The sequence below is a fragment of the Miniopterus schreibersii genome, assembly GCF_964146895.1.
Source record: "Miniopterus schreibersii genome assembly, chromosome: 10".
Lineage (NCBI taxonomy): Eukaryota > Metazoa > Chordata > Mammalia > Chiroptera > Miniopteridae > Miniopterus > Miniopterus schreibersii.
The window spans coordinates 348,046-362,869 of NC_138110.1; the positions used below are offsets into that span (position 1 = coordinate 348,046).

Consider the following 14,824-nt stretch of genomic DNA (forward strand, 5'->3'; position numbering starts at 1 on the left):
AAGGAGGAGGGAAGTACGACTCCGAGGACAGCATCCGGAGCTGACGGAGACCTTAGTGTTTGCAGGCAGACGTTAAGGCCTGCACAGCATGTTACCACAGTGAATACCGTAGGCATCCGCGTGCCTGACGATAGAGGAGGTACAGTAAAAGTATGTCCTGAGAGACAGAGGGGGCACACGTGAGAGGGCACGTGCTGCGAGGGGCGCCTCCAGGACGGCGTGGCTCGGCGAGTCAGGGTCAGGCGGCGAGCGGTGTGGAGGCCAGGACGTGCTGGACGATTGGTAAACGCTGTACACTTAGGCTACACTCAACGCATTTAAAAAATTTCTCTCAAGTAATAAAGCAACCTTGGCTTACTTTAACTTTTTTACTTCATAAACTTCAAAATTTTTTTAAACTTTTTGACTCTTGTTGATAACAGCTTAACACACAACACAATGTATAGCTGTACAAAAATATTTTCTTTATATTCTTATTCTATTTTCTATTTTTAAAATTTTATTTATTTCTGCATTTTAAACTTTTTTTGGTAAAAACTAAGACACGAACACACACATGAGCCTAGGCCTACGCAGGGTCAGGACCACCAGTGTCGCTGCCTCCCACTCCACGCCCTGCCCACCGGGAGGTCTGGGGGGGGGCGTGTGGCCTGTCCTGTCCCGTGACAACAGCGCCTCCTCCTGGAACACGTCCCGAAGGACCTGCCTGAGGCTCTTCTTGAGGAAAGAGGTGTCCTCTTGTCATAAATATGCCCACAGTGGCTGACTTCGTTTCTTTTTTCCAATCACAGATTTGCTTGTAAGCAGATAGTGCACCATGAACATTCTTCTCTACTTTTGAGAGCTTTTCAGTGTTGGGGTCTATGCTTCCAAACTTTTCAAGGAGCTCCTGAGGTCTGCAAAAGCTCCTGCTAAGCCCTTCACTGTGAATTTTCCAGGGGGTCTTATTTTCCTTCTCTGGCAGGTTCCTTTCTCTTGTCTCTTCTCCAGCTCTGCATTGCTGTTCCAGTTCCAGCAGTTCCCCATGGCCAGCCCCTCAGGAACCAGCTCCAGGAGCCCCCCATGTCACCCTCATGCTCACCCAGGCGAAGTCATTGGCCGTCTCCCCACAGCCTTGACTTCTGCAGCCACCTCATCCTCAGCAAATCCTTCGACGTCACGGGGCTACAACCTCATGCGGCAATAGGGGTCTTTCAGCTCCGTGATAACCTTGTGGGACTGCCGCTGCCCACGCGCTCCATCACTGACCACAACATAACTATGTGAGGTGTGACCGCAAACCATTAACCAATTTGAATTTGAAATTAAAAACAATACCATTCACATTAGCACAGAAAAAGGAAATACTTAGGCATAAATCTAACAAAGCACAAAATCTATATGAGAAAAACTACAAAATTCTGATGAGAGAAATAAAAGATCTAGGTAAGTGGACAGATGTTCCCTGTCCATGGGCAGGGAGACTTAGTATAGTTAAAATGTCAGCTGTTCCCAATTCAAGCTGTAGAGTCAACACAGGCCAATCAAAATCCTAGCAAGTTATTGATGGGTATCAACAAAACAATTCTAAGGTAATATGGAGAGGCAAAAACAGAACAAACGAACACAGAACAAACCCAAAATCCAGACTAACTAGCACAACATTGAAAACAAACAAAGTTGGAGGACTGACACGACCCAGCTTTCAGAGCTGCTGTAACTACAGGAACGGGACAGTGCAGCATCGGTGGGGGAGCCGACAAACATCAGTGGAACAGAACAGAGCACAGAAGTAGACTCACAGATAGTCAGCTGGGCTTTGACAAAGGAGCAAAGGCAACTCAGCGGGAAAAGGACAGTCTCTCCGACAATCTGTACTTGGACAACTGGACATCCACATGTGCAAAAACAAGTCTAAACACAAACCTCACAATATTCCCATGAAAGTTGTAGAAAGTTACATAGAAGGTGGCTGACCTGGGCATGGCAATGATATTTTGCGTACATCACCAAACACGTGGTCCATGAAAGAAAACTGTGGACTTTAGTTAGTAACGTATCAATCTCGGCACATTTATTATAACAATGTTCCACACTAACAAAAGATGCTGATAATAAGACTGTACTATCTCTGCAATTTTTCTGTAAACCTAAAACTGCTTTCAAAAGTACAGACTATTAATTTTTTTAATGATAAAATAAAAGCCAGAAGAAGAAGCCAACTCATACAATGTTGACATGAAAGGGGAGTTTCCAGGCAAAAAGCAAGTGACACCAGATGGAAAGATAGGTCTATACAAAGGTATGAAGGGCACTGGAAAGGATGGTCATGTGGGGAATATGTGTGTGTGTGTGTGTGTGTGTGTGTGTGTGTGTGTGTGTGATTATTTCCTCGGTGTGTCAGTCCTGGCTGATGACGCCACTTCTTGTTTTATTTACCACAGTGCTGTCTTACTGTTTTTACCATGGGAAAGTATTGCTTTTGCAATGACAGTAACTCCAGTATGTTTTATCAGCTAAGAGTTTTATGCACAGCACCTGTTTTTGAGGAGGAGCTCCGTTTCTAAACCTGAGACAGTGATCAGGAAGCTGAGTCAGGGCTGCAGATGGGGACTCCTCCGGCTGCTGGAGTGGAGTCAGACAAACAAGCCCCCTGGGTCATGGGGGCTCCTTCCATGTCAGCCAGGAAGCACTGCCAAGCTCACCCTCACTGCCTTTTGCAGAGGAAGTGGGAGGAAGTGGGCAGCCTGGTCCCTGGCCGCCCTTTCTGACAGATGTCTCCAGTGGAGGAGGAAGGTCTCATGCCCACTCGGTGTCCTGAGCCTCTGAGTGAGATTTTTGCCTGCAGATGAATGAACCACCACTGGGCTGGGGAAGCAGAGCAGCCTCTCGAATGGATGGCCTTGTACCTGAACCTTCTCTCCTGCCTCTGACAGGTGTGTAAAGTAGCCAAGGAGGGGCCACTCCTGGAAGCGTGGGGCCACAATGATAACAAGGTTGGATATTCAGCACAAGGTGGCACCACAACACAGCTGTTGTGATGGGAGCATCCAAACTAGGTTCTCTGAACAAGCGGACAAATATTTCTTCCTCTTTTTAAGGCCTTTGCAGCCACAGTGGTCACCCACAGCGTTCAGACTCGCACCAGGCCTCTCTGCTGTGCGTGCTGCATGGGCGACTGCCGCTTCATATCCCCCTGAACGTGTTGGCGAGCTCTAACATTCGTATTCGTATGTGTAAACTGATTCATAAGATAAAAATAAAAATAACTTCTCATCTTAAAACAGACCACCTTATTAAAAGTTAGCAACGCATGGGCATGGGGAAGGAGTTCGAGACGGTTGATTTTATGTGTCCACTTGGCTGGGCCACGGTGCCAGATGGTTGGTCAAACATCAATCTAGACATTGCCATGAGGGCACGTGTTGTTTTTTTAATGTGATTAACATTTAAATCAGTAAAATTTGAGTAAAGTGAATTCTCCTCCGTAATGTGGGTGGGCCTCATGCAAGTAGCTGAGGCCCTAAGAGCACAGATGGGACCTCAGGGAAGAAGGGACTCAGCCCCAGAGAGCCCTTGGATGTGAGGCTGCAGCACCCACTCCCCCTGGGCCCAGCCTGCTGGCCTGCTCAGCCTCCTGGCCCGCCTACAGAATTCAGACTTAGCCCCTACAATCGCATGGGCCAGTCGTTAAAATAAATCTATCCTCTATGTGATTGGTTCTGTTTCTCTGGAAAAACCTGACTATTGCAGGGCCCTTGCAAAGAAGTGGCATCAGACCAGGGTCCAGAGATCTGCAGGACACCAATTTCTTAGGATGTAGGTCCCAAGGTTAGAGGTCTCCTCTCTTTTCACCAGCCCCCCAACCACTCCTCATTATTTCTTGTGACTGAGGAGAGGAAAAGCTTCAGGGAAGAGCATGAGTGAGTGATCACCTCAGCAAGGTGGGGCGTGAACTCCAGCACTTCCGACTGCAGCTGCTGGTGGCCAAGACGTCGCTCAGGGAGGGGGTAGCAGCAGATGTATGCACTCTGCAAGCACCAGGTAGATGGCAGCGAGACCTGTGCGTGTTTACAGGAGGGTCCTGGGTGGCAACTGTGGTTAAACATCAGGTGGCTGGCGACCTGCCAGGAGCAGACCGAGGTGCCAGGAGTAGCAGCTGGTACAGATGAGAGGAGGAGGCGGGTTCAGGGGTGTCCTCAAGGTGGTGCATGATCTGGGGTCTGGGCTCCCCCTCCTTCAGCAGCATGTACTGTGGACCCCTTTGCAAGGAAGGAAACTGAGGCACAGAGGCTGGAAGTGATCTGCTGAAGGTTCTCAGGTATGAGATGGGCCCAGACTAAAATCCAGAGCTGTCACCTGTCTCTGCATCAGAAACCAGGAGCCCCCATGAGGGGGATCTCGCCCAGCACCCCTGACTCGCCCATGTGCCATCCCTCAGACCTGGCAGCTGCCCCGTACAGACCAACTTCCTGGTCCCCACCCCCCAACAAAGCGTACATTTTGTGTGTGGCTGGCTCCCCTCCTTGGGGTCTCTGAGGCTCTGTACTTGACTGATGAGGGGAGACTAGAGACCCTGTAGGAATGGTCTGTCTGGACCACTCCATGGTGCTGGGCATCTCCCCAAACCACACAGGCTCTGACCCTCAGCCTTGGCCATTGAGGGTTCTGTGTAACATTCCATTCACAAGGTTTGTTTGCTTGGACTATGTTCGAAAGTCACCAGTCCTGGCCCCGGGCTCTAGCATGCAGGGTGACAGTAGCAGCTTGTGGGAGGGTGCTGTGCTGTGTGATGCACCCTGGACCACCCACACCTGTCCCACCTGTGGTCCCTTAACACTGGCTGCCAGGAGGCCTTTGAATGCCCACCCACCTAGAGGCCTTTGGCAGAGGCACACACATTCCCAGCTTCACCTACACATCCACAGGCTCCCCCACTCAGAAACTGATGGTGCCCCTATTCGTGTCCCCTGCTGTGCCGCTGGCTCCAGGCAGCCCAGGAGGGAGCCAAACTCTAGGGCCCCTTGCATGGGGACCCCAAGCAGCATGTGCCACAGGTCCAGGGATACGACCGATCTTCCAGGGCCTTTCCCCAGGGCCCTCCCCCAACTTTGGCCTGACCATGGGGGCACCCTGCTCAGCTCCATAGGCAGGAGGGCCAGAGGAGCCCTGGGGGATGTGTCTCCACCTCAAGGAGTCCTCAGGGTCCCTAAACAGAGCCACCGTCCCTGGGGAATGGTCGGAGCATCCTAGGAGGCAATGGCATTTACCTGGGAGCTCCTCCAAGACTGGGTCAACCCTGCCCCCCACTCCCCAGCCCACTCTCAAGCCCTCCAGGATGAAGTCACGTCAGCCTGCCGAGGGACACTTTAGAGTCAGGCTTGCTCACATCCAAGCATTCACATATGATGGACATGGGTACAGCCCAGTCCCCCGTCCCCCATCCCCACGGGGCTTCAGCAAAGGAGGCCTCCAGGAGTCCTCTTCAAACCTCCTACACAGGTTCCACACGCCTTCTTCTCTGGTCCCCAAAGTCAGCAGCTGGAGCTCTCCAGACACACAGAATGTGTCCTGGACCCTGTCGCCTCAGACAGGGGTTGATAATGAACCCCAGAATTCCTAAAGCATTTCCTTCGTTCACATGTAAGATGGGAGCTCCAAGTTGGTATGCAAAGGCCAGATTCCCAGGGAGGCCAAAGTGAGCTGACAGGTTGGGTGCAACTAGAAGCCCCAAACCTAAGTCTAACCCTGGGGCAGCTAGAGCTACACCTGTCAGAAAAGTGTGAAACAGCGAGGCCAAGAACTTAAGCCAAAAAAAAAGGAATCTGTTGCCTCATATAACTGGGAATTGCAAGGGTAGATAGCCTTCAGGTATGGGTGGATTCAGGAGCTCTGAAAAGACCATTAGAGAGCTCTCTCTTTCCCCCCTCCCACCTCCACCTTTCTCTCCATTTCTCAGCCCTGCCTCCATAAGGTCCAAATTCTCTCCTACTGCAGGCTTTTTCCTTGTGGCCAGGAGAAATGGCCCAGGGCAGCACCCATTCCCCTCCTCCCCATTAACAGCCTCAACAGGAAGATTTCTCCCTGACCCCATGAGAAAACAGTGGTTTGCCCATCCTGGTTGTGTGGGCAGAGAGGGTGCAGTGCCTTAGATCTTCTAGAATCACGCCTCAGGGGAAGATGCCGGTTCCATGTGTGGCAGCAGGAAGAAGCCTGAGATGAAAGACTCTACACCCACCCTCGCTCCCCAGGAAGGTGATGGAGGGCTGCACCCAGGAAGGCAACTCGGCTCTCAGGCGCAGGTGGCGTCCTCACAACACACGCTCCCACCACAGTCAGAGTGGACTTTTATTAGGAAATCACCCTGCAAACACGCCGAGAAGCACTGTGCTGTGGGCTCGGCGCATTTCCTGAGGAAGGAGGGTCACAGTATCAGAGCTGCGGAGGAACTGGGGGCCAGCAGGCTGCCAACTGCTCAAGTGGTGGCGGCCAGCACTCCTCCCAGGGACGGGACGCGGCCATCGTGATCCGCACGTGGTCGCGAGGACGCGACAGGACACACAGCTGCGCTGCACGAAAATAAACAATAAATACAGAGTCCCGCCTGCTGCTGTCTGGGCCTGAAACACAAGGAACCGAATGGGATAAAGAAAACCAAGACTTTCTTTCCACTGGACCAAGGGAAAACATCCCCAAATTATCAAAATTTCTCAGTTACAAAATACTTTTTAAAAATTCCATTATTAAAAGAATAAATAACAAAATATATAAAAAATAACTTGGTTGCATCAAAATTATAACTAGAAGTTATAGCGAGACTTTGTGTGTGGCCCTGTTCACGGTCAATTAGTTAATTCTGCTTTGATTTCATTTGTTTCTCTCTCATGGTGTCCTGATGTGTGGGGCAGTTCAAACAGTATAAAATTAATAAATAAAAATGTCAAATAAATAGCAAACGTTAACATAAAAGAGGCAGTGAATAGAAATACTTACATCTTGACAAAATTAAGTAATTTACAGAATAATTAAACTAACTACTTTTTTATGTCTTCCAGAAAGAGCAATTTCTCTACTTTTAAATACTAACTTGGAATTGCAGTCACAATCAATTTGGACTCTATTTACATGTAGAAACATTGTGTTTTTAACACATTAAATTAAAATTTACCTTTTCTCGCATCTTGAATAGATCTAAAAGGAAGTGAAACCTTGGTGGTCTCCAATTAAGAATTTGTCCCCTGGCCTCTGTGATGCCATCTCTACCTTGCTCAAGCTCAGCCATGACCCAGGTAATGCAGCAGAGACAGGTTCTAGGCCTGGGTCACACACAGAGAGTCCAGGGCCCTGGCCCCGCGTCAGACCTGGATCTAGAGCTGCAGCCCCAAGAAGGAGCTTTAGCCCAAGCTGCTCATGTCTGTGCATGTTAGAGAAGGAGCTGCCCCGGACATGAGGTGCTTTCTTGAGGAGCCAGAGGCTGACTTTCAGGGGCGTCCCAGGTTGGACTCCAGCTGCAGCTCACCCTCACTACCCGCAGGAGCAGTGCTTTGTTCCGTTCTTAACACAAAACTGAATTAACTGAAAACAAAAAACACATTTGCCACACTGGCCCCACTGAGCAGACGGGCCGGGCGTGTGCTCCCGGCTGACCCCACAGCACTCCCAGCTCCACAGACACAGGATCACTGTGGAGCAAACTCCAAACTTCCCTGAGAACCACTGGATGCTTCGAGCTGCTCTTCAGATTATTTTCAGAAAACAAAAATAAATCAATTTGTAATACTTCACGCTCAGCCCTCGCTAGGGGAGGTTGAGGCCTCAGACCCGACAAGTACATCGAGGGAGGCTGATTTCCAGGCCGCCCTTTAGATAAACCTGCCCGAGGCTGCCCGGCTGCCACCTAGAAGTCACTGTGACTTGGGAATCTCCATGGGAGGGCAGGGCGAGGGAGGTAAACAACAGAGCCCAGCTGGGGTCCCTGGCGCCCCCTCCGCAGGCAGGGCCTAGACCTGGATGCCCCTCACGGCCTGCTTGATGCTCTCCAGGAGGTCCTTGTTCTCGGGGTTCCGGTAGCACTCCTTGTTGGAGTACATGTCGGTGAGGGTGCTCACGTAGGCGTCGAAATTCTGTTCACATATTGGCTCCTGGAGAACAGAACCAGTCTAGCGAGCCTGCCTTGCCACAGCCCACGACCCACAGCCCACGCACTTCGGAAACTATGGAAATCAATGGGGACAAGGCCACGCCCACCCAGTGCCCACTGCTCCGCCTTCAGGCTCAGTCACCCACGAGGGCTTGGCTGTGGGTCATGAGCAACACGGAGGGCTGGGTCTGTGTGGCAGCAGCCTGGCCGGGCAGCACCCCAGGGACAGAGGGGTGTGCTCGTTGCCCCCCCTTGTCCTGGGGCAGGTGAGTGCCCTAGGACCACATGCCGCTCACCAAGTGTGGAAGGCGGATGTCAGCGAGACTTTGGATGAGAGCCTGGCTCAGGCCCGACAGCTCCAGGAGGAGGGCTTCGTTCTGCTCCTCGATGAGCCTGTTCTCCTGCTCGATGGTCCTCAGGCTCTTCTCCATGGAGCAGATCTGCACCGGCGAGACAGGAGGGCCCTGTCCCTCACGTCCTCCAGGACCATCTCAACACTCTTGGGGAGAGTGGAAAGGCAGGGGCCCTACCCCTGGGGGGTCCTGCCACAGTGAGGGACTGGCAGTGCCCTGGTCCCTGGGTGGAGGAGGGGAGATGGTGATTGAGCCGGGGGTAGTGGAGGCCATGGCTTCCTGTGCCGTGTCTTCTTTATAGGGGTGGGAGGAGCACGGGGTCCAAGGCACCTGAGCTCAAACCCTGGGCAACACTCACTTTGTATTCCACGTCTGTAATGGGGATTCTGTACCCAGTGGGGTGTCCCCCACCACAAAGACCAACAACATGTCTAACATGGAAGTGGAAAGCAGGCAGAGCAGGCAGCTGGGTGGAGTGGCCAATGACTCCTCCGGGCACCTGACAGTGCCCTGGGGTTTCCAGCAGGACACCGGAGGCAACTCCCAAGGGGGCTCCACAGTGGAGCCTCAGAGGGCAGTGATGACAGGGCTGCCAGCCATGGGCAGTGCTGTCTGCTCTGGGTGGCTCAGGCCACCAGGTGAGTCTCAGCATAACCCTGTGCATAGGTATACGGCCCGCGTGGGGAAGGGGGGAGCCTGACCTGGGACCTAGCCTGGAGAAGATGTGCTTGGGGGCGGCCCCCGGCCTGACCGCACCTCGAAGGAGCCTGGGCAGAGGCCAGTTCACCGTGTCAGTGACACACTGAGCTGTCCCCTGTTGTGGAACAGTGAGCTGCCTGTTAGCAGGCTATGTACCCGACAGAGTGCTTTCCTCCAACCAGGAGGCTCTGTGACGAGTGGCTGGGAGCATCGTGCTTCTTCGCCTGGTGACAAGCCTCTGGCTTTAAAGGTGTGAGTGGGCTGGGGGTCTGCCTTCTCTTTGCCTGAGACTTCTGCAGAGCACATGGCCCAAAATGGGGGCCTTCCCAAAGGATACTGAACACTGTCTTTAAAAAGGTGGGTGCTGGCAAATTAAGAGAAGTCAGAGGTGCTACCTGTGGGGTTCGACACCAGAGGGCCTGTGGTCTTTGAGAGGGGAAGGGCCAGGGAGGGACAGACACAGCACAGCGATGTGTCTTTGGCGCCAGAGATGGCCTGACGCTCGTTCTCTGCGTCTCTTCCCATGAACCTGGGGAAGATGCTGCTGGTAAGGAAGCCCCTCCCTGCTCTCCAGGGCTGATGTGCCTTTATACAGGCCTCTGACTCACGGGTAGTTGGCAAAAGCCCTCTGCCGGCGAGGAAAGAGCGGTATCAGACATGCCAGGCGGCAGCCTCAGGACAGGGGCCCCACCTTCCTACCGGTCCTCTCTGCCCTCAGGTCCTGCAGGACCTGGTCCCCTCCTATCCCTTTGTCCCTTCAGCCATAGGGACACGACTAAGTGTGGCCCCACTCCTGTACCCCAGCTCTGCTCTGGGCCCCACTCAGCAGTCAAGGGCAGGCCATGGTCTTCTTTTCAAAATAAGACCGTTACTGCTTTTTCATGATTACAAGCCCTCATTTGGAGGAATCAGAGAAATATGACACATACACTTAAAGTCCTTGGCAACCCTATCGCTCAGCAACAGCAGCTCTTTCTGGGTCACACTCCTGCTAATTGCTTTCTCGTAGAAACGCATTCATCTTACAACCACCAGGTGCAGTGGATTGGTATTGTGCCCAGTCCACTCGAGAACATGAAGGGGCACATGACTAAGAGGTCGTCAGGTCACTCAGCCTGGTTGTGGTCACCCACCCTGACGGGAACACCCACCCTGAAGGGACCACCCACCCTGACGGGACCACTCACCATGATGGGGACACCCGCCCTGACGGGGTCCCCCAGCTACCACCAGAGCACTTGCCCTGGTTGAGCTGCCAGCACAGACAGGCCGAGCTTGTCAGGGTGGCCCTGAGCACTGTGCCCATCGGCTCAGCCCGACAGTGACCTTGATGTGGGCTCAGCTCTCCCCCCCACAGAAGAGGAGGCCAAGGACCAAGGACGAAAGGACTTGCTGAGCTGGGGACCCGCGGGCAGGCGGGCGGCCCACCTGCGACTGCAGCTGCGCCATGGCGGCCTCCGCCTCTGAGTTGGCCTCGTTCAGGTCCCGAATCTCCTGGTCCAGCTGCCTGATGTCTTCGTCGCTCTCCAGCACTGCCCCGGGGAGAAGCCTCGGTCACGGAGCCCAGCCTTCCCCAGCCACAAGTGGGGGTGTGGCAAGGCCTGCTCCCTGCATGGACCTGGGGCCCCTTTCCAAAAAGAGGTGCCCAGCCTGCTTTCTGAGCTCCCCGCCCACATTTCGTGCTGGGGTGGCCGGTCTCGGACCACTACCCGCGTGTCTGTGTTTGCCTGAGGCCCTGGGTCATAGGTGGGAAAGTCCAAATCTCGTTGGCAGGTATTAGTTTCCAAGATCAACACGGGAGTGTTTTCAGATGACACTGAATTTCCTCAGCCTCTCTCCATTGAGGTTGTGTTCTCTGCTCCAAAAACCCCGAGGACACAGCCTCCAGGGCTGCCAGCAGGCTTCTCTGATGCCAGAACTCACGTGTGTCCTTGCCAGAGCCAGAGAGCTGGGAGCCCAGACACGGGCCCCCAGAGGTCAGAGCCAAGGTCGGGAGAGCCACTGGCTCAGGTCAAGGGGTCTGTCTCCACCACGACGGGTTCTGCGTCCCAAACCCAAGCCCTACAGGTACTGCTCGCGCACCCAGGGTGAAGGGTCCCGTGCAGACGCCGCTGGAGGTCATCCTTACCGTCACTGGTCTTAAACTTCATGCCGAGAACTTCATCCCCTGAGAGTTTTCCCTTCTTTCCAGCAAAGGTCGCTCTGGGACAGCCGGACAAGCTGAGAGCAAAGGTCACGCATCAAAAACCAGTCCAAGGTGACACATCCCATTGAGAGCCACGTCCTCACCACGGCAGCCTGCTAGGGTCCTGGATGGAACTTTCTAGCTCATGTCCTTTTGTCCCGCACCCTGGGGACAGTCTTCCAGCTCCCTCATTCCTTACCCAGTGCCCCGGCCACTGCCCTGAAGACCCGTCCGCCCGTGTCCTGAGGAGGAGGGGCAGGCCAGCACACCCTCCCTGCTGCGATTCCCGGTGCCGACCAGGCTGACCCCCTCAGCGTTTCACTCGCTCTTCTGTTGTAATCTCTCTCCCCACCTTCCCTCTCACGTCGACTGCAGGACAGGAACTGTCGCTCTTGCCTCTGCCCTATCTCCAGAGCCTGGTTCTCAGTGCACTCCAGGAAACACCATGGAATTAATGAGTCCATTGACCTTACAGGTGGTAGATGAGGCAAGGACAAGAAAGACAGCTTCCAACAGGACCAAGTGGTGGCCCTGCGCATCTTGCTGTCACTTGGCACAGAGAGGAAGAGGGTTGGCGAGGTGAGGTTCGCCTCGCCCTCGGGCAGGTCTCAGGAGGCAGGTGAGCACGCAGGGGCCACTGCCAGGGCCAGGAGGGGTCCTGTCACCAGGCCCCTTTGCAAGACAGGCAGAGGCCTGGCCCCAAACTTCAAAGAATGTGAGGGGCAGGGCACAGGTTGTAGCAGACAAAGCTCTTCATGAGAAGCTGGCAGCCTGCTGCCGGAGGGCCTCCTCTGGATGTGGAGGGGAGGCTTCTGATAACAGACATATAGGTAACACGGGTCACAAGCACTATCTACTGGCACCAGCAGGCTTCCTCCCCCTCCCCAGTCAGCTACCAGTCCTGGCCTTGGTCTTCCCTCGAGAAAGTGTGGATCACCCGAGCCCCTGGTGGATCCCCCAGGAGCCTTGTGCAGAGCCCCATAGCCAGGCTCCCATGGGGCACACGGTTGGGGGGAAGGGGGCATTTACCTCCGGTGAGTGAGGAAGCTCCCATTGGCATGGCCAGAACCGTCACAGCCGGGAGTTGGGCAGGCGGGCCCTTCACTCTTCAGCGGCTTCCAGGAGAAGGGGGAGCCGTTGAGGGAGCCCTCCTTCTGCCTGCGGGAGGCCAGCGGGCAGCCCGACGCACTCCTGTGAGAGGCGTATTTGCCACTGATGTGACCAAGCCCCACGCAGCCTGGAACTGGGCACCTGGGCACAAACAGTTCAGAGGTGAGCAAGGGGTGCTGGAGGAAAAGCTCGGGGACCCCCTCAAGTCGGGCCCTGCAACCTGCTGGGTGCTCCTGGACAAACACCCACTCTTGCAGCCCCAGGGAGGTGACTGGAGCAGGAATCATGTCCCCTCTCCAGCCTTGGCTTCTTGCCCCCCTGCATGACCAGAGGGTCCCTCGCAGACCTGAGCATGATGTCCTGGGCCCTGGAGTGGTTCTCAGGGGCCTCTGGGACCTTGTTGCCAATGTGACCTCTGTGCCACTCAGCCATGAAAGTGTTGGCTGAGACCACCCAGAGACTACTTGCTGGGAACTTGCTCCAAGCACCAGGTCTGGGTGGCCTAGGAGTCACAAGAGGTCAGAAATTACCCTCAGCCAGGCAGCTTGGGGACAGCAGGGGACAGCCACCCCACAGCATCCCAGAAGGAGGCTGGTCATGGCATGATGCCCGTGGATGTCCCAGCTTTGCCACATCTAGAATGTGTGTTCTGGAAGGACGAGTGCGAGGCCACAGAGCTCAGGTGGGAAAGGTGTGACTCGGACATCCACAATGACTCAGCCCAAGGCCTGCGGTCCCCTTTGCTCAGGTTGTTCAAGGAGAGGAAGGGATCCCTACGGATCCCAAACGCCACAGGACAGTTGAAACAACTTGAGAAAGGTTCAGAGTGACTGCCCCCCACACTGCTATTAGAGTCCATGTGGTCACATGAAACGGTGATGCAGCAAGTCCTGGGGTCCCTCCTCGTGGCCTTCGGGAGGGGCCTGGACTCAAGCTCACTGTGGTGCCTCTGAGCACTGACAGCTCAGGACTGTGGAATCAACATGTAACAGAGGACAAGATCCTCCATCAGCAAGTTTCTAGTCTTCAGTCTTCTCCCTCCAGCAAACGAAACTCATTTAACTTGATGTTTGTCACCCACTTTCCATGTGCTGCAGACCCAGCAACACACAGGACCCAAGAGGGGACACATTGCCCTAGTTTTCAGGGAGGTTCCTGGGGTCCAAAAAATCAGAGGTAGGAAGCCCTCAACAGGGCCAGGGCCGTCCCAGGGGCTCCTGCTGCAATGGGGGGTGGGGGGCCAGCTGCGCTGCCCGGTGACAAGGCCATCCAGGCTCATGGCCCCCACACCCTGGCCTCAGTCAGAGGCAGCCACCACAGACAGTACCAGCCTATCTGCCCCCCTCTGCCAGCTCTAATATCTTTGTTGGTCATCCTACCCACACGGGCCTCAGGCCTGTGGGGTGTCCACTGAGCCAGTCCAAGGTCATCTCAGTCCATAGTCCAGAGCAGAGAAAGCAGGGGGCTTGGGGAGGTTCCATTTTACACCCACCCTCCAAACCTGGACACCTCCCAGCTGGGGGGTCTTGGGGGATGCCTGCACCAGGTGCTCTGAGGTGCTCTAAGGTGCCCGTGAGGCCCCAAAATGACTCCACTCTCCGCAGCTACAGCCCATGGTCGGACCTGAAGTCTTCTTCCTCACTTTCTGTGCAAACCCCTCCCCCATCTGGAGGGCTGCAGGGCTTCCCTGGAATTGCATTCCCAGGGAGTGCTTTCTTTCCATCCACCCGCTGTCCAGTCTTCAGAGCTGTCAGGTGACCTTATGTTAACACGTGTGTGGGATGCCAACTTGTGTGGCTTCTGTGCTCCCCAGGCAACCTGTGCTGGGGCACAGGAGTGATGTGCCACCGCACCCCAGGGTCACAGGAGCATCTCTTCTGTCAGATGCCACTGCAGCCAGGAACAACAGGGCATTCAGCTCCGAGCCCCAGGAACCTCCACAGATTTTTATGGCCAGTTATTCAGACATGGCCAAAAGGATTTACCACAAAGTGCTGATGGGACTTAATCTTAAACAATGTAGGCACTGGGCAGCCCGCCCGTCCAGACGCAAGCGAGCGCTCAGGAGATGCCACCACTCAGCAGGACTGAGCGCACTGCCACCATTCCTACTGTAGTGAGCACTTGGGCAAAGATGCCACTTGGTAATGAACACGTTCAAGTGTATGGCTGGGGGAGGCCTATGAAGGGAGGCTCTAGCGAGTGGCTCCCTCCTTGCCTTGGAGCCACTAGGGACTCACCCATCCTATAGATGCAGAACTGTTTCTAAAAGTCACAGTCTCCAGTTGGCTGCAGAAATCTTGTTTGTTTGTTTTGTTTTTTAAACAAAGTAGACAGCACATTAAGAGGAGGAAACCA

The 14,824-nt window shown here is 54.3% G+C and overlaps 1 protein-coding gene across 1 annotated transcript in view; it reads right to left on the minus strand.

The window, feature by feature from the left end:
* Positions 1-6,288: 6,288 nt before the first annotated feature.
* Positions 6,289-14,824, minus strand: part of MYT1 (myelin transcription factor 1) — a 52,923-nt gene continuing 44,387 nt past the window's right edge. The window contains exons 19-23 of the mRNA XM_081149091.1: positions 12,386-12,607; positions 11,300-11,391; positions 10,600-10,703; positions 8,416-8,559; positions 6,289-8,120 (exon numbers count right to left, since the gene is read on the minus strand). Coding sequence (XP_081005217.1) covers positions 7,980-8,120; positions 8,416-8,559; positions 10,600-10,703; positions 11,300-11,391; positions 12,386-12,607 — 703 coding nt within the window. The 3' untranslated portion in view covers positions 6,289-7,979. The remainder of the gene's footprint in view (positions 8,121-8,415; positions 8,560-10,599; positions 10,704-11,299; positions 11,392-12,385; positions 12,608-14,824) is intronic.